Source organism: Emys orbicularis, chromosome 7 (assembly GCF_028017835.1).
Source record: "Emys orbicularis isolate rEmyOrb1 chromosome 7, rEmyOrb1.hap1, whole genome shotgun sequence".
Classification (NCBI taxonomy): domain Eukaryota; kingdom Metazoa; phylum Chordata; order Testudines; family Emydidae; genus Emys; species Emys orbicularis.
In genome coordinates this window covers 29,370,251-29,391,797 of record NC_088689.1, presented here as the reverse complement: position 1 = coordinate 29,391,797, position 21,547 = coordinate 29,370,251, and the positions used below count along the sequence as shown (strand labels likewise).

The 21,547-nt window shown below is 39.5% G+C and overlaps 1 protein-coding gene across 1 annotated transcript in view; it reads left to right on the top strand.

The window, feature by feature from the left end:
• The window catches only part of CFAP46 (cilia and flagella associated protein 46), a 177,034-nt gene that overhangs the window by 116,080 nt on the left and 39,407 nt on the right, over window positions 1–21,547 (top strand). The window contains exons 39-49 of the mRNA XM_065408178.1: window positions 1,669–1,775; window positions 4,417–4,599; window positions 5,390–5,525; window positions 9,922–10,110; window positions 12,022–12,210; window positions 13,988–14,122; window positions 15,302–15,481; window positions 17,066–17,236; window positions 17,749–17,846; window positions 19,179–19,258; window positions 19,961–20,142. Of these exons, the coding sequence (XP_065264250.1) occupies window positions 1,669–1,775; window positions 4,417–4,599; window positions 5,390–5,525; window positions 9,922–10,110; window positions 12,022–12,210; window positions 13,988–14,122; window positions 15,302–15,481; window positions 17,066–17,236; window positions 17,749–17,846; window positions 19,179–19,258; window positions 19,961–20,142 (1,650 nt within the window). The remainder of the gene's footprint in view (window positions 1–1,668; window positions 1,776–4,416; window positions 4,600–5,389; window positions 5,526–9,921; window positions 10,111–12,021; window positions 12,211–13,987; window positions 14,123–15,301; window positions 15,482–17,065; window positions 17,237–17,748; window positions 17,847–19,178; window positions 19,259–19,960; window positions 20,143–21,547) is intronic.

The following is a 21,547-nucleotide window of genomic DNA, read 5'->3' as shown; positions in this document are numbered from 1 at the left end:
AAGTATTTTGTATACATCCATTTTCAAAATATAACAAGTTGCAATTGCAATTTCAGGAGTCTATTTTCTTTTCTATATGATGCATGTGACTAATTACATTAACTTAAATAGAAGTTCACCTAGTGCATGAAATGGAAGTCGTATCCCTAAATCTCAGGAGGTACTTTGTTTTGTGATTTTTTTTTTAAATCCAGGAAGGCATGTATTACAATGCATACAGTACTTAGTTAATGCTTTAAAAAAATCCGTTTACTATTTAACTCTCTGCACATGAGCTACAGTTTCATGAAGTTAAATGCTAAGGCAGAAATAATTTGGTCTTTGAGTCAAGAGCTTCTAGTCATTGATATTTAGGGGATAATGTTTTAAATAATATTGGTTTTCTGTTCATGAGAAACTGAAAAAAATCTTTTTCTCTTACAAAGTCTCCCTGATACTTCTATATGCTTAGTTACATGCTAACTGATTAAAAATTGAACAGTTCTTCAAATTGTTCCATAATAGTTTTTGTCAGCTTGCAAAGTGCTACATTTTGGCGCCTCGAATCATATTAAGTTATATTAAGTCTTGTCTATACAGGAAACTGTTCCAGAATAGTTCTTGATTAACTCCATGTGTGGATGCTCTTATTCTGGAATAAGAGTGCTGTATTCTGGGGAAAGAGTGTCCACACACGGAGCTAATTAGGAATAGTTAATCAGCTTTAAATTCACACCCTATCTTAGGGCAGGTCTTCACTACAGGGGGGAGTCGATTTAAGATACGCAAATTCAGCTACGCGAATAGCGTAGCTGAATTCGACGTATCGGAGCCGACTTACCCCGCTGTGAGGACGGTGGCAAAATCGACCTCCGCGGCTCCCCGTCGACGGCGCTTACTCCTACCTCCGCTGGTGGAGTAAGCGCGTCGATTCAGGGATCGATTGTCGCGTCCCGACGAGACGCGATAATTCGATCCCCGAGAGATCGATTTCTACCCGCCGATTCAGGCGGGTAGTGTAGACCTAGCCTAAGGGTACGTCCAGACTACCCGCCGGATCAGTGGGTAGCGACCGATCTATCGGGGATCGATATATCGCGTCTCGTCTAGACGCAATATATCGATCCCTGAATGTGCTCCCGTCGACTCCGGAACTCCACCAGGGCGAGCAGCGGTAGCGGAGTCGACGGGGGAGCCGCGGCCGTCGATCCCGTACCGTGAGGATGGGAGGTAAGTCGAAATAAGATACATCAACTTCAGCAACGCCATTCCCGGAGCTGAAGTTGCCTATCTTACATCGGCCCCCCTCTCCCCCAGTGTAGACCAGGCCTAATTCTGGGTTTACTGCCATGTGTAGACAAGCCTTCACTCTGCAAGTAGTCTTATTTAACCCAGCGTGGCTAGTGGTGGAGTAATGTGCTACTCAGTGAGCATAAGGGCATCAGAAGCTGTCCCTATATGAGTATTTGTAGAATAATTAAATCAGTATAGTTAATTAAATTTTGTCCTGTGTGTACTGTTACTTTTTAAAATTCTGAGCAAATTGTACAAGATAAGCTTGATAATTGTGGAGAACATTAGGAAAAAATAACAAAGATTTTCTTCTCAATCATGTGTTCTAAAATAATGGTTAACATTGTATATAGAAATATAAAAAGATAGTTACATAAATTATAATGTTATCTGCAGGCATGCAAAATTCTGCAAAAAACTGTAAAGGTGTTCAGATCTACATTAGAGGAGAGACCTAACAGAAAGTCTGAACTGGGTTTTATAATTGCATCCCTTGAAGCCAGGTAACTTTTTATATAGTAATATATATATGCATTATGTCTGTAGTATTTGTTTTTTGGGGGATATGATACTAGCTATATATGTTATGTTTAGTAAAGAAGCTTCTTTACTTTAGATGTAAATTTTAAAATTATAAAGTTGTTTCCCTTTGCTATGGACATTCTGTTATCAGAGTTTTTTATACAATTTACTATTCCTTGAGTGTATCTGTCATATTTTTTTTGTCCAGCTACGACTTTGTTAACTATATAGTGTTTTTCCTCCAAGAACCTAAAAACATCTTAAAGATATTGTCTCAGTACATCATGTTACATTTTTTTATACAGATTGGTTAATATTTCTGGTAGAAACAGGATTCACGAGTCCTGACACCCAATGTTGTGATCTAATCAGTAAGCCTTGCTTCTTTCCTTCTGCCAGTTTTGGCATTTAAATTATTATATATGAGTCACAGGTGTGTGTTTTTTGTAGACGTCAGTGTGCTGTTTAACAAGCATGTGCCACAAAGTGTTATGGTAGCCACAAGCCATCAAGCAATGATACTCACAAGACTCACATTCTAGAATTTTTCCTCTGGGGAAAGTTGTCAGTCTGAGAGAACATTTTTTGAATAAAGGCAAATTTCAAAACTCATCCTCTGATTGGAATGAAGGTCTGAGTTCTTAGTTTAATGATGCCGTTTTCCTCATTGGGAAGCAAATAACAGTTTACATTGTGGGTTTGACTACTGTCCCTTCTCAAATTCTCCATGGCAATGCTGGTCTGTTCTTGCTGAGGATCTAGCCCAGAACATTTGTGTAAAAAATAACCTATTTTATGACTTTTAGATAGGAATATGGATGTCATTTATCATTCAACCCAACTTTACTTTGATATTTTCTATGTATGCTTAAGAGTGTTTTCTTCTGATGGTGTTAATCTTTAACGCCTAATTCTCCTTTCCTAATTTTGTATATTGCATGTAGCCCCGTTAAGTGTTAAGATCGAAGGGTATGTCTATACAGCAGCTGGAAGCGTGCTTGCCAGTGCTGGTAGACGGATATGCATTAGCTCTGTTTAAGCTAGTAGCAGTGCAGCTGCAGCAGCCCGGGCAGTGGCTCAGGCTAACACCCAAGTACAAGCCTGCATACCCCCTCCGGTAGCTAGACATTCCGTTTTACTGCTCTTTGGAGTGTGCTAGTTTGAGCAGAGCTAGCATGTCCATCTATGAGAACTGGAATGCACCCTCCCAATTGCTGCGTAGACATACCCTTGTGAATCTTACGTTTTTATATAGTTTGCCCTACCTGCCTGAGGCTGATGTGTTTAAACTAACAGAAGTAATAGTCTAAAATCAGAAATATAGTTTATTATGACTACTTTTGGAGTGTGCTACCGAGCACTATAATCTAAGCTAAGTTAGAGGGATCCAGGAAGAAGCTCTTTGCCCTGTGAATTTAAACCCTAGCAGAATGTACATCTACATTTGAGCTGGGAGGTATGATTCCCTGCTCACATAGATGTACCCACGCTAGTTCTGCTAGAGCAGGCATGCTAAAAATAGCAGTTTAGCCAGGATAACCTGAGCAGCAGCTCAGGCTAAGCACCCACATAGAAACCCATCTGGACACCCTGGGAACATACACTGGATACTAGCTTGAGCTGATGCCCATGCTACTACCCAGGCTACACTGCTATTTTTAGTGCACTAGCAGAGTATGTCTACCTAAGCTGGGATTCACATCTCCCAACTCAAATGTAGACATACCCTAAGGGTTAATTTGGTGATGGTGAAACCCATATTTATTTTACCCTGTTATATATTTTAAATCATGTTACTTGAAAGGTGTTATATGAGATGTTAAAATATGAATTTGGGTGGGTAGGAAAAGGAGGGATGTCCATAATATTCAGATCAATAACATTTTTTCCAAAGTCCAGTAGCGTTTGGATTATATGGGCAAGATATAATGGACCTATTAACTGGATCCTTTTCTTACTTGATTTTTTTCAACTAAGAAGATACATACATCTATCAGCAAAGCCATCCCTTGGGTGGGGCGAATCGGGGCGACCGCTCCGGGCCCTGCGCTTTGCAGGCCCTGCTGGCCGGCGTGATTGGCCGGCGCAGTCAGTCCCGGAAGAGACGAATCCATCACTTCCGCCCTGGGCCCCGCGCCCCCCTAGGGACGGCCCTGTCTATCAGACTAAGGGCTATCTCTTTTCAATTTACTGCTCATATGTAGTTGTCTCCTTTTTCTTATAATTACAGTTTCACTCCGGTAGTTTTTATTTTAGCTGAATATGGACTTCTCAATTTAGCTATCTTTTAAATGACTGCTTAGACCTAGGTTAATGTATTAAATGAATATGCATCTAATAATTGGCACCATGGCATCACACAGATGATGTTGAAACATTGTTTCTGAAAGCCATGCTTTGTGTATTCTATTTTAAAACTACATCTAATTGTTAGAGCATATTAAGATTATATAAAGAATTAGAAGGGTTCCTCCTCCAGATCTATTACAGACAGAAAAATAGAAAGGGAGGCAGAAAGAAAAATAATACAGCAGTTTTTGGACACAAATATGAGGTTGATACTTAAGCTGTTTCTCACAATTCTTAACCCCATGCTAGCATATATTCTATTATTCTCTATAGGAGAACATTTATTCAAATAAAATATGCCCAAAATTTCATGAAGGTTAAAGCTGAGTCCTCTCAGTTATCAAGTATGCTACAGGAACTATATGATGAATTAATTCAAATTGAGGAGGACTTCCTTCGTTATGGATATAAAGATCACAGTGCTGAGATCCTGCTGGAACGTGCAAATATTCACAGGTAAACTTACAAATTTGCTGGAAATGTTTATTACACCTTAGTTAAAAAAATCTTCAGGTGTCTGATTTAGAGTAAGATTTCAGCTGTCTGGGAAAAAAGTACATGAGGGTTAATAATATCACCTACTTCTATATCCTGATTTTGGATTCACATTGTCATTCTTGATGGAATATATCAACAAGTGTTCTGTAAAATCAAGGATTTACTGTTCCTATGTGTTCTCACAAGATTTATGATTATCTGCACTACCTTTGAGGTCAGAATAAAGCACCAAGGATTCTTTCTATTTTAGGGCCATTTGATTGCTGAACCAGCCCTTGTCTTAAGTTAAAGTAGCCACAGGATTCCTTTAATTTATGTCTCTTGAACAATTCCCTAGGGGCTGTTGTTATGGCTAGAGATTGCCAGAGCACAGTGTACTCCAACTTCCAGCTTTTCCCAGGACACCCCTATTCAGAGACTGGGAGAATGGGAAGCGTAAAGCCAGCTATGCTAGTCTTATGCCATTGGGGCATATCTTCTGGCAGAAGACTCTCCACCTATCCATTTAGGGCATCTTTAAGTCCTCTTTATGTTGCTGTACAGTGCAGAGGGGACTTAACTTGGTCCAAGAATCAGGCCTTTAAAAAATTAATGCTTAAATATTTACTTTTTGTATTTGAGTCTTAAACAATATACACAAACAATGCAAGTTAGTTGTTCATTGAGCATTTTGAATATTTATAGCATTATAGAAGTAATAATATTTTATACTACTACTCTTGTAAAACTCTGTGTTGCTTTTTTACAGAACAATTGCAACACATACAGAAGATGAAGAAGAAAAACATAGTCGCTATCTAGATGCGTACAAGTTAGCTCAGAGAGCAGTATATGAAGAAGAAGAAGTGTTTAACAATATCTGGAGCTTGCTTCCAGTTCACGAGGTAAATGGGTAAATACTTTTACTGTATGCAAGATTTGTTCAATTAGGATTATTATTAATTGTATTACAGCAGTTCCTACAATCCCCATCTGAGATGGTGCCCCATTGTGGCAGGCAGGGTACAAAGTGAGAGACAATCTCTGCCCAAAGGAGTTTAGATTCTATATAGACAAGACATAAAAAAGACAGAAGGGAAAATGGAGACCCAGAGAGATGAGATGATTTGTCTAAAGTCACACAGGAGGCCATTGACAGAGCTCGGAATTGAATCTAGGTCTCCATAGTCCCAGTCCAGTGCCCTGTCCACTAAGCACCATTGCCAATCCTGTTTACTGAATCATGTCGTAAATATTTTTACACCAATAGCATTCTTTGTAAAATTTGACAAAAAATTAGATACTAGCATTGCAAATATATTCTTTCTTTTGAAATAAGCTAATTTCCCACTCATTTTTTCAGCATTTAATTCCAATATTTATCCAGATACTAAAGAAATCAATCAAAAACAGAACTACCTCAATTTGACATTATTCTCATAAACATTCACTATAAATCCATCATAAATTTGAAACCCTGCATAATAAAGTACAGCAAACTTGAGGAAGAAAAAGCAAATTAGGAATGCCAACTAATAGAAATTCTAAAAGATAAACTATGGTTTCACTCAAACCTTATGAAGGACATAAATCCACACCGTGTAGAGGTCAAAGCATAGGGGTTTATTACACACAGCGCTGGTGGAGTGTCACCTGGCTTATTAGGCTCAGAGACACCGTCAATTAATTGATTACAATGAAATATATAGATTTTCCATGGGCGGGGGAAAGTGACGGGGTAGGCAGTTCCACACCCCGGGATAGGTTTTGCAGCAAGACAAGATAGCACAATAGCCAATGGTTAAAAGGTTACACAATGTCTCCGCCCATGGTCTCAAATTAGCAAATTAACATTTGATTAATACTTTGATAAAATGTTATTAGTATAATATATATATATGTTGAATTCTGATTTGGGGTCCATAGGAATGGAGTAACTCCTTTGATTGTCCGACAGGTACATGTCTAGGGGATAAAGCAAAGAAACAGTGAAAGCATATGAAAATAGAGATTGTCTCCTTTATGTCTTAAGGCAGGGCATTGGTCCCTTGGAAGGGAGGTGGAAGGATGCCATATCATTATAGTGACATGTGCCAATATTTCATAAACTCAAGGTTGGATCTGTGGGAAGACTGTTTTCCCTTCAGGAGAAACACAATAGGAACAAGCAACAGAGGGTCCTGTGGCACCTTTAAGACTAACAGAAGTATTGGGAGCATAAGCTTTCGTGGGTAAGAACCTCACTTCTTCAGATGCACTTCTTCACTTGCATCTGAAGAAGTGAGGTTCTTACCCACGAAAGCTTATGCTCCCAATACTTCTGTTAGTCTTAAAGGTGCCACAGGACCCTCTGTTGCTTTTTACAGATTCAGACTAACACGGCTACCCCTCTGATACTTGACAATAGGAACAGGGATCCTTTGTTCAATTTGAAACATTGGGTGAAACATAATTATTCAGTTATTGCTTCAACATCTGGCATTTCTACTGACCAAGCAGATCTTAGCAAAGGCAATGTTATTTTGTTTACCCCAGCTTTCTCTTAGCTGATCACTATTAGCTAGGCCTCTGGTCTCCAGACCAAACTCTGGACTTTGGGTCTGAAAAAGAGCTGGCACAATCCATATACCAGGTTGTTATATAACATGCACATGGATTTTAACCCTTCACCTTACAAAAGAAAAAATATGTCGTTACGATGAAAAATCATCATAACTCAGATTAAAAAAAACTATAAGGAATTTGTATTGACCGTTTTTGATCAGGCTGTAAACCAGTTCACCAGAGTTCAATAAATGATTTGTCAGATAATGAAAATAAAAAAAGTTGGAATGAAAATAAAAAAAATACCTCAGGATAAATTTGTCGCAAAATTTAAAAGACTTTTTTTATTTCATGCTTCATATAATGCAGAAAAGAAAAATTTCCCATATAAAATTGAATTTTCCATTTATCCCAAATATTCTAAATATTATGGGCCAGATTCTCCAGCCCACTCTGCTTCCTTTGTGCCACTTGAGTAGCACAGTCTGAGCAGGGGCTAGCCATAACTACCAGCTAGAAATACATGCTAATGGGCATGGAGCAGGCATAACTAGTTCCTACACCTCTCTCCCTGCAGCCTCCAGTGCAGGCCAGGAATCCCAGCTAGCAGATCTTTGGGGACTACTTACAGCTGCCAAAAGTTAGAGTGGTCCCCAGGCTGTTGTAACCTTCACTGGGCAGGGGCAAAAAAAAGGGAGCCCAAACTTCCCCCAGTTCCCTCCACTGTAGATTATCTGCCCTCTCCTCCACACCACCTTCTAATCTGTGAGATGAACAATGTGTTTAGTTAGTTCAAAGGAGTTTATTACATTTACCTAGCCCAGTGTTATGGCCTCAGTTTGTTTGAGACTCAGAAGCTTTTTACCAGCAGAGCACATGAAACCAAGTTTTCCCGTTAGATACTATAACTTCCCTTTCATTGTGAAATGAGAAATGTCATTACTTCCCTTTCATTGTGAAATGAGAAATGTCATTACTTCCCTTTCATTGTGAAATGAGAAGCCAAATTCCATTCTTAGTTTACTTCTGCGCAACTCTAATGAAGGGTCCACGCAGAAAGTTAGTGCATGGCAATCTAGTGTGAGGTAGATTGAGTCCCCTTTGTGCCACGCACTGACTGTTTGTTTAGACAGCGCTTAGTGTTGCACATGTGTAATTGAGAGCAGAATTGGCCTTTAGTACAGAGTAAATATTTAGGCCGTAATCATGCAAATGGATCTATATGAAGGTAAGAATCCTCCCCCCCACTCCCACTTTTCCCCCCAGAAGTCTGACATTCTGAGATCAGTTGTCTTTTGCTGGTACGTCTAAAAATGGTACAGATAGCATATTTTTTAAGGATACCTGTTTTCATTTGTCCAAGTTGTTTTTAGCCCATAGACAAATTTCTGCTGCTTAGTAGTCTGTCTAAATGATAAATTATGATGGACACCACAGCTAGCTGTTACTTGACTAAAACACTTACCTGCCTAAGACAGTACCAAGAAGAATTGTGCTTCCCTGCTGTGGGGGCTTACTCTGCTAAAATTGTCTAGAAGTGAAATGGCAAGGAAGGGGAAGTAAGCATTGTGTTAGGTATTAGGAAATATATATCCCTTTTCTTTTTGAACTAGCATACAGTAAGTTATTAGGTGAGAAATATACCCTTCTGTGTGGTCTGTGATGATATAAAAATAATACCTAGATCTGTCAGAAATATACAGGATAAGGAAAGACCGTTATACAGTTACCTAACTAGTCAAAAATGGGTCACTCCCTAATACTATGAATGCACAGTGGGATAAACCCTAGAGTAAGACACAGATAAGAACTAAAGACCGTTATAAACTTCACCACTTTCTACTCCAAGTGCAAGGTCCATTTCTTTGACCTTACTTTCTCTAACAAATACAAAGCTGCTGAAAGGCGCTCAGATACTACAGCGATAAGTATGGTGCAACAATCTAAACAGAATAGAGCAGGACATATTAAAAAAAACCCAAAGATCTGAGTTGAAAAGGGATGCATGTGTGTATGTCAGTCCCTTCTACTTGGCCAGTGATGCAGCTCTGGATACCCTACTTGTCCAGTTCTCCCACAGGTTTCTCCATGATTTTTCCCTTGTGACTTCTTACATGTGGAAAAACTTTTGTGAGCTGGTCTGAAATGCCACTATCCTCGGACCTCGCCTGAAGATCCACTTCTACTGTGATGCAAATGATTTTGGCAAGGATGTGAAGAATTTCAGAATAGTCTGTATATATTTGTGTATAAAAATAAAGTAGGTTGTATTTTCTGGATGAGGGCAGTTGCCACCTGTCAACTTGACTTGTCTATTGTACCCTTATTTCTTTCCCTGCTTTATTATTTTCATTGAAATATCACAGTGTGCTATAGTGTAGCAATCACATTATTGTTTATTTAAAATGTGTGCCTCAAATAATTAAAAGAGTTCTGAAATTCTAACTTTAATCCAATAAATTAGCAAAAATATTAACACTGCGTATTTAAAGATAGATCGGGCGGGGTGGCGCATGCCTGTAATCCCAGCTGCTTGGAAGGCTGAGGCTGGCGGATTGCTCGGGGGTTCTGGGCTGCAGTACGCTATGCTGATCGGATGTCCGGAGCCACTGACCGCCTGGCCAGCAGGTGGCTGAAGGACTGGCTCCAACAACACGACTGATGTGTTGTGATCAGCGCTCTCTCTGTGAGGGCTGATGGACCGATCGATTAAGGTGATTTAAAGATAGACTTCCACTCAGTTTTCTTATATTTCAGATTAAAAATATTAGTATTCCATTAATGAGACGGCTTGCTAATACGAAGCTAAGTTTTGTGGAAATTAATTTGGATATTCTTCATCTTGTTAATGTGGAAAAAAAGCGGAAAGAACTGAGAGAGGGATCACTTAATCAACTTGTTGAAGAATTTGTCAGGTTAACACCTGATAGTGCTTCTGTGGAACAGGTAATTACATATGATCCTTCCTATGATTTAGCTATAAATGTTATATTAAAAAAAATCCATGTGCTAAGCTAGAGGGATTGCCTTAGCAGATCTTCCTCTTCTGATTAATAACTGCTAAACAGGAGAAAGGGCTGGCAAACCTTTCATTTGAATATTGGGGCACAGAACATTCAAGTATGGGTTTTCACTAGCTTGTTATGATGTTGGCCATTCTCTGTACCAAAAAGGCTCTTGTCTCTCCAAGGCAAAGACTTGAGGATGATTGTCAGAAGCAAAAGTTGAATGAAATTGAGCTGTGTCTTCACTGAACTTCATTTTCCCCATTAAATCACACTCTTTTCACCACCCATACACATACTATGACTGCAGCATTGTACTTCATCCTTAAGACCCTTCATTTTCCATTTTTACTGAGAAATTCCCAGGTTTTAAAAAAGCGATTTGGGTTTTTTACAGATGTTTCACCTGAATTTTTGACCACTCAACAACATGAAAATACTGATTATTTTAAGAAAATCCAATATATTTCATTAGGTAGTTGTGTTTGTTAATAATAAATTAGTCTTAGTGTAAATGTAAGGGTGTCTGTTAAAGTAAGGCAATGTAATGGAAGATACACATGCATGCACATGCATATGTGTATGTTCTATTGATATACTTCATGAAATAAACCACAATATTTAACTACTTTTACTTTCAGAGCTGTTACTTTTTTGTATATGTTGCTTTTTTTCTGTCCTCCCATTCCCCAATATTAACCCCAAAATTTACCTTGAAAACCGTGAAGTTAACTTTATGCACCGATTTTCACTCATTTTTCAATATTTATAATAAACCTAAATAGAAAGGGCTTTGCTCATCTTCCAACTAATAGTCCCAATCAACGCTCCTGCTGTAAGCTGTCTGCTATGAATCCTCATAAACATTGTATCACTGGGCACCCAGTATGTCCAGGTATAGTGCTTACTATAGTGAGTTTAGAGGATCAACCCCTGGATTAACTCCTGCTCTTTTGGCTAGGTTCTCTGGATGGTGTAAATGGGCATAACTCCATTTAAGTAGGTGGATCTACACTGGTTCACCATAGTTGAGAATCTGGCCCTCTGACACTTTCTAGTCTTACTAGTCCACTAGTGTATGTATGAAGTTAACCTTGCACATTCCACCAACACATGTAGTTATTTTAGAAAAAAAATCCAATGGTTCTCTACATAACAAGAGAAGGATTGTTCTAAGAAACTAATGCCTGGAAGCTGAAGCTAGACATACCAGAAATAAGGTGCAAATTTTTAACAGTGAGGGTAATTCATCATTGAAACAGTTTACCAAGAGATGTGGTGGATTCTCTGTCACTTGAAGTCTTTAAATCAGTATTGTATGTCTTTCTAAAAGACAGGCTATAACTCGTCCAGAAAGTATGGGCTTGATGTATGAATCGCTTGATGCAATTCTACACCCTGCATTATGCAGGTGAGCTCAGATGATCAAAATTGTCCCTTTTGGCCTTGAAAATTAACGGAGCCCTTGACATGCTTTGGAAAAGCAAATAGTGGAAATTAGTTTCCAATATTGATAATTTTGGAAATTCTCATATTTATAAATTTTAGTATATTGAATTTCAACATTCAAAATAAAACAGATTTATTTTCTGTTTTCATTTTCTATTATTGCTTCAGGGTTCAAAAAAAGGGAGGAATAGAGCTGAAACTATCTTTATTTTTTCAGAGAAAAGAAGGTTAAATTACATTGAAGAATTAGTTATTAGGTTTCACATGCAACCCCAAAACCCAATATTTCAAGCTAAAGGGCAATATAAATCTATGAATCATTGATTCATTCATGATGTTTAAGAGAACATTTCGTTTATATATGAAAATGTGACTTGATTTAACATATTTTTGATTTTTCCAGGGATGGATAAACATAGGACGGACTGTGGGTCACACTGCACTGGCTCAGTTAGCAAGTCTACAAAGTCTTCATACAGGATGTCCTGATATCAAAGCCAAGTACCTGTATCTGACTGGGAAAACTCTGCGTTTACTTGCGGTTAATGTGGACCCCTTAAATTCAGATATTTACTGGAATGAAAATGTTATGGTATGAATTTGGTTCTAAATTAAGATTATTAGATATATATTGATGGTAAGTGCTTACTAGACTGATGCTCTTTATGTACTATTAATGCTTTTTTAATTGAAGGATAGATTGTGCAAATTGCTCAGAACACATAGTAAAAGGAGCCTTGCCTTCCCCAGAGCTCCCAGGTGAACACCTTCACTGTGTTCTACAGCCCCATGTGGCTGGCCACCTCTGCTGTAAGCCCTGCTTCCTCACTCCCTTTGAGATGTGTTCCTGGGGGCTTGTCTAAACAAATGGTTAGTGCAGGGCAAGCTGAGGAGTAAATCTGCAACACAGTAGCATGCCACACACTAACTGTCCGTGTGAACCCTGCTACTGCACACTAAAAGTTCTCTAGTGCACTTTGATCTAATCCACTTTTAAATGGGAATAGGTCATTGCACACTAGGGAACTTTTAGCCAGGTCCACATGAACAGTTATTGAACAGAGCATTAGTGCTCTGTAGATTTACATCCCAGCTTGCCATGCACTATCTGTGTAGACAAGCCCTGGGAGGGACTTAGCAGTCAGTGCACTCCCAGAGCACAGAGTGTAAAATTATGTATGTCTTTTGTATAGGCTGTGCAGTGAGAGGGAGACTTCTGCGCATGTCTATATGGGCCAGGCAGAATCTGATTGTGAATGAACATATATAAAATACAATGAATGTTATTTGATAAGCTCAAGTTTACATCTTTTTACAGTATTTTGACCACTGGGAGAAAAGAGTTGAGCCTCTTCAAATCCTGAATAAAAATGTTCATGAGAGCTGAATTGAGCAGAACATTTACCAAAATGTCAAAATAGTCATGTCAGGGACTGGAGGAGAAGGTTTTCTTTAACTCTTTCACCGCTGCTTCCCCACTACATTACTGTGTAGCACAGTGTTGCCTACCCTTGTGATTTTTATCATGTGTCTCATGATATTTGGTGTTTTCCTTAAAGCCCTAGCCCCTGGAGTCAAGGGAATATGTGAGAATCTCAGTTTTTATTTAAAAATATAAAAGTAAGGTTCTAGCTCTCATGGTTGTAGAGAGAAACTTGAAAATATATACCCTAATTCTCAAAACCCAGAAGGCAAATATAACCCCCCACCCCAATTATTATTTTTTTAAATCTCATTATATTTAAGACAGTTTCATGTTTTCTGGGAACCTGACTCAGGATTTTTGAATGCTTGAGGATAGAACTACTGTTGGCATTCCACTGAAACCAGTGAAGTCACTCCCTCCCCACCATCCCCTAGTGTACTCTCATACCCGCTTGTGGGAGGAGGGTGAGAAGATTCAGAGATGGGCTAGATTCCAGGGATTAGCCAAGGAGACAACCCTTGAATATTAGTTATTTAGTATGAGTCCTTTTAACACTGCACTGTACCTGAGTAAATACCTCATGCTCTGGTGGGCAGTTTATGTCCCACCATTAAAGTTAATAAAGTTGTGGTCTTCTGCTTAAAAATCCATCCCCATGTATATGTTTCATTCTCCTGTGTCCTGATTAATGTTAGGTACTTAGCAGATTCATCACTATCACATGCTAACCAGAGTTTAATGCCTCATAAACTTGCTAATTCACTTGATATTATAAAGGTATTATTGTGGTGAGATACACCCTCTCTCCATTTTTAAGGCTGAAACTAGCTTCCTCTTTATCCAGCTGAATTTCACTCCTCCTAACTTTAAGCACAATAACTAATCCACTTACATTTTAGTGAGATAGATATATTAATGAATCCTCTCTGTTACTGGTGGGTAGGAAGAAACTCCATTGAACACCATGAAGCCTCCCACAACCAAAGCAGAATGCAATGAACGTGAAATGACAAGTAGCAGTTCTCCAATTAGTAAAAAACAACATCAGGATCAAAGGAAGAAAGCAAATGAATTAAAGGTATTTTACATAGATATTTATATAAATAACTTGATGGCTTCCTTTTTATGCCTGGGGCTGATTAGCCTTATGGGTGAGGTGTTTTTAGCAAATGGAATCTGAGGCTGAAGAATGAGTGTTGTAGCAGAATTCACTCTTACAGACAATTAACATTTTAATACGAAGCTTTTAATTAAATATCCAAAGTAAAGAAGCAAACAGAAAATGGGGCCAACTGTTTCAAATACAAGTTACAAAACCTGTTGGGCTCTTCTTTCTCATCATCTCTCCTTTTCTCCCTTCACATTTTCCTCTTCTTTCACTCTTACCTCTTTTCCCCATCTCCCTGGTTGCTGCAGGTTAGCTAACCTCTTCTTCCCTGACTAGCTGTCATTTGGTTTAATTTGTATTCAGAACTGAGTTGGGAGAGTGTGTCTGGGATTTGCACAATGTACAGTAAATAAACAAGGCAAACTTAAATGTGCCTGTTCTTCTTGTAAGAACTTTGAATTATAGGAGAGGAAAGCCGCTTGAGGAGAAGCGGGAATTGAGAGTAAAGAGTTTTTAACTTGCCTGAGTATGTACAATCCCATATTCTTTACTTTTGGCATATTTTTGGTACATTCTTGTTCTTGAATATTTTGAAGTTTGCTGCTGCAGGTGACTGGATCAAGAAGCTGAACTGGTGTCATTATTGCTGGCAAACAGCTTGAAAATTACACAAGCCAGTCCGAGTAGGAAGTTACTCTCATTCACAAGTGATTAGTGAGAAACAACTATAGTGATTATACATATGCGAACAGTGCTGATTGGCTAATAATGACTGGCATTTTGGTATAATGCTAGCTAGTACATATACAATTGTAGATGTTTTATTGTAGACAAAATTTCTCTTTTAAAAGAAAAATATAAACTAGAAGTTTAAGATTAGATGTTTTTTAAAAGAATAGTTTAATCGGTATAGCTCTCCACTAACTGATCATTCAGTCAACTATCACTGATGTTAATAGATATTAAATGCATTCCTTACAAGGAGACTAAACCCATACCATTTTTCATCAAACTTTAAAAAAATACCATTATACAAGAACAAAACCAGATTTATCTGCCAAGATTGTAGTGATCAAAAATGCATCAATAATGTATTTATGTAATTTAACAAATATTTTAATGTAGAACATTTTTATTTTTATTATTTAGAGAAAACGGATTTTGGCCCAAAGATACCTCTCTCAGTCCAGTGAAGTTTTGCTTCAGTGCATGAATGTTGCATTCAGTAACAACATAATTGATATTCTGGCTGCTGCTAGTCTTGAAATCATTGAATGCATTGGACAATTTGATCCAGTTTCAAGTAGCCAGTTTTTGGCCCTTCATCAGGTAACACAACTGCTGCTTTTTATGGGGCTGGTCTACACTGGGGGGGGGATCGATCCAAGATACGCAACTTCAGCTACGCGAATAGCGTAGCTGAAGTCGAAGTATCTTGGATCGAATTACCTGGGGTCCAGACGGCGCGGGATCGACGGCCGCGGCTCCCCCGTCGACTGCGCTACCGCCGCTCGCTCCGGTGGAGTTCCGGAGTCGACGGTGAGCGCGTTCGGGGATCAATATATCGCGTCTTAACGAGACGCGATATATCGATCCCGGATAAATCGATTGCTACCCGCCAATACGGCGGGTAGTGAAGACGTACCCTAAGTCCCTTTACAATGTAAAAAAAGAGCTTTGAGTACCATAAGTAAATTTGTCTATTTGGATAGCATGACAACTGACCATTAACCCACTATGTAAGAGCTAGGTAATGGTATTATTATTCATAATAATTAACTATACAATATGTTTTCTGATTTTAGTGGTTTTTGTCAGTGTATTATTGACATATGACCATTGTAAAACCTTGATAATTTTCATAGTATGGACTTCAGGTTTTCACTAGTAGATGCCATTATTGTATCATTTTACTATGTATAAAATATCATAATAAAATTAAATTAACTAAAACTGTACTGCAATAAAAAGTGCAATTCTGCCCTCTAAAGTGAGTGTAAAAATGGCTGGGTTTCTAGGATTGTGAAAATGATGCCCTGGGTTTCTGCATTCATTGTGTTAAAGCAGATTGGAAAATTTTACCTGTACATTTGGTTTGTCAGATTTATATCTACATCAGGTTTCAGAGTAGCAGCCGTGTTAGTCTGTATCAGCAAAAATAACAGGAGTACTTGTGGCACCTTAGAGACTAACAAATTTATTAGAGCATAAGCTTTCGTGGGCTACAACCCACTTCTTCGGATGCATATAGAGTGAAACATATATTGAGGAGATATATATACACACATACAGAGAGCATGAACAGGTGGGAGTTGTCTTACCAACTCTGAGAGGCCAATTAAGTAAGAGAAAAAAAACTTTTGAAGTGATAATCAAGATAGCCCAGTACAGACAGTTTGATAAGAAGCAAGTGTGAGAATACTTACAATACTTAATACTACATCAGTATGTCCAACCCTTTGCATTGTTGACCATTTTCCAGCAACTAATTTTCAGGCTTCCTAAAGGTGGTTTAAGCTGTCTTCTTCTAGTTACTTTGTGTTTGTAGTTACTAGATACTGAATTGCTGAAATAAATTTCCGCACACCTTTGGAAGTACTCTTCTGACACAATCCCAGTGGGCCTGATTTGGAGGCTCAGGCTTCCATAAACTCATTAGAACTCTCCCCAGCTCAGTGCAGGGAGGAGCATTCCAGCAATCAGGACTAATGGAGAGATCAATTTCAGAAAGGAAATTAATAGCTAAGAAATCTTCCAGTCTTCATAATTTATCGCCAAAGCTTTTACACTGTTTTGTAGCTGTAAATAATGGTAATATGTTTGCCATTTCATTTCACCTTTATATGACAAGCTTTTTCAATAACTATTTGTATGAAACATTTGGGAAAATAAACAAATATTAAAATATTACAGAGCTGTTCATCATCTATGATGATGAAGGATATCCTGCTAGCAGCCACTTCTAACACTAGCAGCTCTCAGCTGGCAGCACTATTGCATCTTCAGCATCACTTAAAACAAAATGGGGACATAACCAGTAGTCTTCTCAAAAATGTGGAGCAGAGGCTAACTGCTACCTCAAAGGTAACTTTTTGAACCGTACTATGTATGAGTGGAACAAAGTTGTTCTGGAGCAAAATAATGACCCATAGCAAGTCAAATTTTATATTATTATGTATAATATTTGTACGTATGTATTAGAGTCTATACAGTTCCTTTTTACAGAGGAGTATAAATGATCCAGGTGTATATTCCTATGGAAATGCTTGAATTGCTTTTAGAAAATATAAATGTTGAGTTGAAATATTTTGCTATTCCTTTCTACTGATAATATTAAACAGTTTCAACATTTGGTAGTTTTTTAGCGTGATATGCAGTATAGTAGGCAAATAACTCATGTTAATGTTAGCCGTGAATTATTGCTTTAACTTCATTTATTGTGCACTACACTAAAATATTCTTTTCTAAGTATGCCTTTTGCAAATAGCAGTGCCTTATTTTTTGGAACTATTATAATCAGTCTCTTGATAAATGCACTGCAAGTGTTGTTCATAAAAAGATTGGAAAAGTAATGTCAGTTTTAAATTATTGTACAGGCATGGGGCAATCTCTGTGTTCTTGCACAACATTTTAACATCGTAAATGAATTGCCACCAAACTTCCATATACTCATTCTCCAGCATTCAAACGACAGGTATAAAACTTTATCATTTTGTTTTGTACAAACTTTATTTTCCTTTGCCAAGTTATTTTGACTTTTACTTCTAATTATGTTGATTTTGTAATCTAGGGTAAGTGAACAAGTTCAGAAAAAATAAGAACTGACCAAAACTCAAACATGAACCTAAAGTCATTTTTAAGTTTCCACAATTCTCTCTCTTTCTGTTCCTCAGGGTGGACAGGAGAGACCCAAAATCTTAAACGTGGTCTACAAAATTATTCTTTACAGCCCCCATGTTTCATTATACATCCCTATAGAGATGGTGGGAAGAGTGACACTTAGTGATTGAAGGACCAGATATGTATTAGTGAAAGTCTCTTAACAGGTGTAGCAGCAAAAGAACCTTCTCCCCAAGCTTTCACACATATACTTGGGTGATGTTTGCTTACAACTCTGCAGGCTGTCTTCTTTACCTTTCTTCTGCTCCCTGAAAGCAGAGATTTTTTTCTCTCCTTCCCCAATCCCATAAGGGCATATGCATACAGCATCTGGGAGAATGCTTTCCAATGCCGATAGACAGGCTTGAGCTATCGCACTAAAAATAGCAGTGTGGCCATGGCGGCTTCGATTAGCCACCCAAGTATAATGCCACCCAACCCCCTGGGTACATACTAAGTCAGCTAGCCCAAGTTACTGCCCATGGCCACACTGCTATTTTTAGCATGCTAACTCAAATAGAGCTAATGCATCTGTCTACCCATGCTAGGAAGCATCCTTCCAGCTGTTGTGTAGACATAGCCTGAGAAAGTGGAGGGGGCGGACAAGAAAATTAGTGCAGCAATTCAAAAACCACCAGGATAGTGGGTGGATTTAACAGTGCTCATTGATCTGGCTCCATATCTTAACAATTTTGAGTAAGCGTGGCTCATTGTGCTTTGTCTCATCAATTTTCCTGCTCTGACAAGATCACATGAAGCAAGCTAGGTGCCAGTCAGCCACTTGTATGTGGATCTTTGCAGTAGTAGCCAGCCACCCCAACAGTCTACTTGAGGGAGCAGCCCACAAGATAACCACTCCATGGTTCAGTCCATTTTTTTCTGTGTCTATTAGATCTCCTACTGTTTGAGGATTATATCCCTCAAAAGCAATCAGGAGCAGATCTGAACATCTGGCAGTCTCTGATTTGCCAGCTCTGGACTTGGTCTGCAAGATTTGGGCACTTGCCCAAGTTCAGGAGTGCTTAATACATCTCGGGGCATGTGAACATGTAACATTAGAGGGCAATAATTACTTATTTGAAAGGCTGAAAGGTCTGAATATGTGAATAGTCAAATATTCCATTCTGTTTTTTATTGCTTTCCATAGATCAATGTTGTATAGTGCAATGATTGATAAGCAAAAACTCAGTAGCGGACAACAGAAAGGAAAACCAGGTCAGCCAATGGGTGAGTGTCTCTGTTTAGAAATAAAGTGATCAAAATGATGATGTTAGGAGATCCATAGCTCTCACTGTTCCATTCAGTACAAGAAAATCTAATTCATGCAGTCAAGCAATTGATATAATTTTAAGACAGAGTGCTAAGGAGTATAGTCTTACCTTGATACCTGGAAATTTATGTACATAATTCCCATTAATGCCAGTGGAAGTTATATGCATGACAGATGTACTGTTTCTGTGTTTATCACTAGTCCAAATTTACAATAATCTAATTGCGTTGTTTATGAGGGCCAAAAAATGGTCATAGTCAGAAAAATGGTTATTGTAAGCTTTTTATTGTTATACCCTTTTTATAGGTGAGGCATGATTTGTGTGTTTTAAAGTATTATATGTCATAATAATAAAATGCAAACGCATCTTTAATAGCATGGGGGGGGGGAGAATCGTTTTTCTTGCCGCACCAGGGAATGTGCTTTTAGATACTTGATTCTCTTTCTGCCACTGTGTCTCCAAGTTCAAGATAAACTTATATTACTGTTTTTTAACTCGATATTGACCATACCTAAATAATAGTGCTGTTATTTAATACTATATTTTATCACTTTATATACTGGAATTATTCAAAGTGAAATATAAAAAATATGTGGCTATATGGAAATTATTTTTTTAGAAGGAAAATGTTCTCAATTACTTTTTTTTCTTTTATTAGTGCGGGCTAAAGTTTATCGTTTTCCTGTGAATCCTGATACAATCTTGATTTTGTTGGAAAAAGTACATCTTTACAAACAGGAAAGGATGAATAATCTCCTCAGACAGGAATTACAAAAGAAATTCCATGTAGAGAAAATTGACTTTCGAAAATGGCAAGAAACTACTCCCAAAATAGATATGGTAATATATTTGATTCAGGATTTTTATTTTTAAAAGAGACATTAGAATATATATGGAAGATAAAACAAAAAGCTGTGCAAAATAGCACTCATCTACAATTCTTAACATTTATTCTTCTTCGAGTGATTGCTCAGGTGTATTCCACTATAGATGTGCGTGCTCGCCACGTGCACCGGTGCCGGACGTTTTTCCCTTAGCAGTATCCGTAGAGGGGGAGCACCGCTGCGACCCCTGGAGTGGCGCCGACATATCGCGCCATAAAGGGGGCTGCGTGCTCCCCCCCATCCTCAGTTCCTTCTTGCCGCCAGTGAAGGTAGTCGGAACTTGCTCCAGCTTAGCTTAGCTGCAGCGTTTCTAGCTTAGTGGTATCCAGTTTCACTGATCTCTTCCCTTACTGAACTTTCTTTCGTGAGTGCCTGGCTCGGGGCATGCCCTGTGGCCCAGGCTTCAAGTCGTGCGACTCCTGTCGCAACTCCATGCCCAGAAGTGATCCACACAATCTGTCTGGGCAAGTCTCACGTTAGTGACAAGTGGAAGATCTGCCGCTCCTTCAAGCCGCGGACGAAGAAGGAGCATGAGATCCGATTCCGAGCTCTTTTAATGGAGTCGGCATTGGCCCCGGCACCGGCACGTTGAGCCGACACCGCGCCGGGCTCCGCATCTTCGGCACGTGGCGAAGCGCCTCCGGTGCGTCGTTCCGAATCGGCACCCGGTACGGCGTCCTCGGTGCGCAACGAGGCGCCGTCAACGTCCTGGCACCGCTCCCCAGCTAAGAAGCCAGGGAAGTCTCAGCGGCGCCGAGAGAAGGACAGGGGTGAGGCCAGATCCGAGTTGGGCAGCCCGCGATCCCCATCGGGACAGAGATCTCCAACTCGGGATGAGCGGAGTAGTCCAGTCCCGTCCGTGCGAGCCTCGCTGGAGATACGCATGCCTTCGACGCCAGAGGCAGCTCAGGCCGTGCGTGACATCTTAGCACTTCCAGTGCCGGGAGCACCACCTCAGTCGGGCCTCCAGTCCCGTGGGAAGCCGCCTTTGGGCGCCCATCAGCCCTCCCCGGAGGTGTCGGGGTCAAGGCACCGTCCCGGGTCGAGGTGCCGAGCAGAGCCCCGAGACGCACGTCGACTCCGCGTCCGGACTCTTCGATGAGCAGATCCCACTCCTCCGCTCTTGGACGCCGTCGCGGAGGCGACAAGAGACGGCGCCGTTCCTCTTCCAGCCGCTCCGAGAGGAACAGCTCTCGACGCCGTCGGCACTGGCGCTCGTACTTAAGCGCCCGCCATCGCAGAGGCCATGCCTGGAGCGCGTCTCGAGAGTCCCCGGCACCGCGGCACAGTGGCCACAGGCGCCACAGGGAGTCCAGAGACAGTTCCTCGGACATCTTCCTATCAACATTGTCCAGGACGAA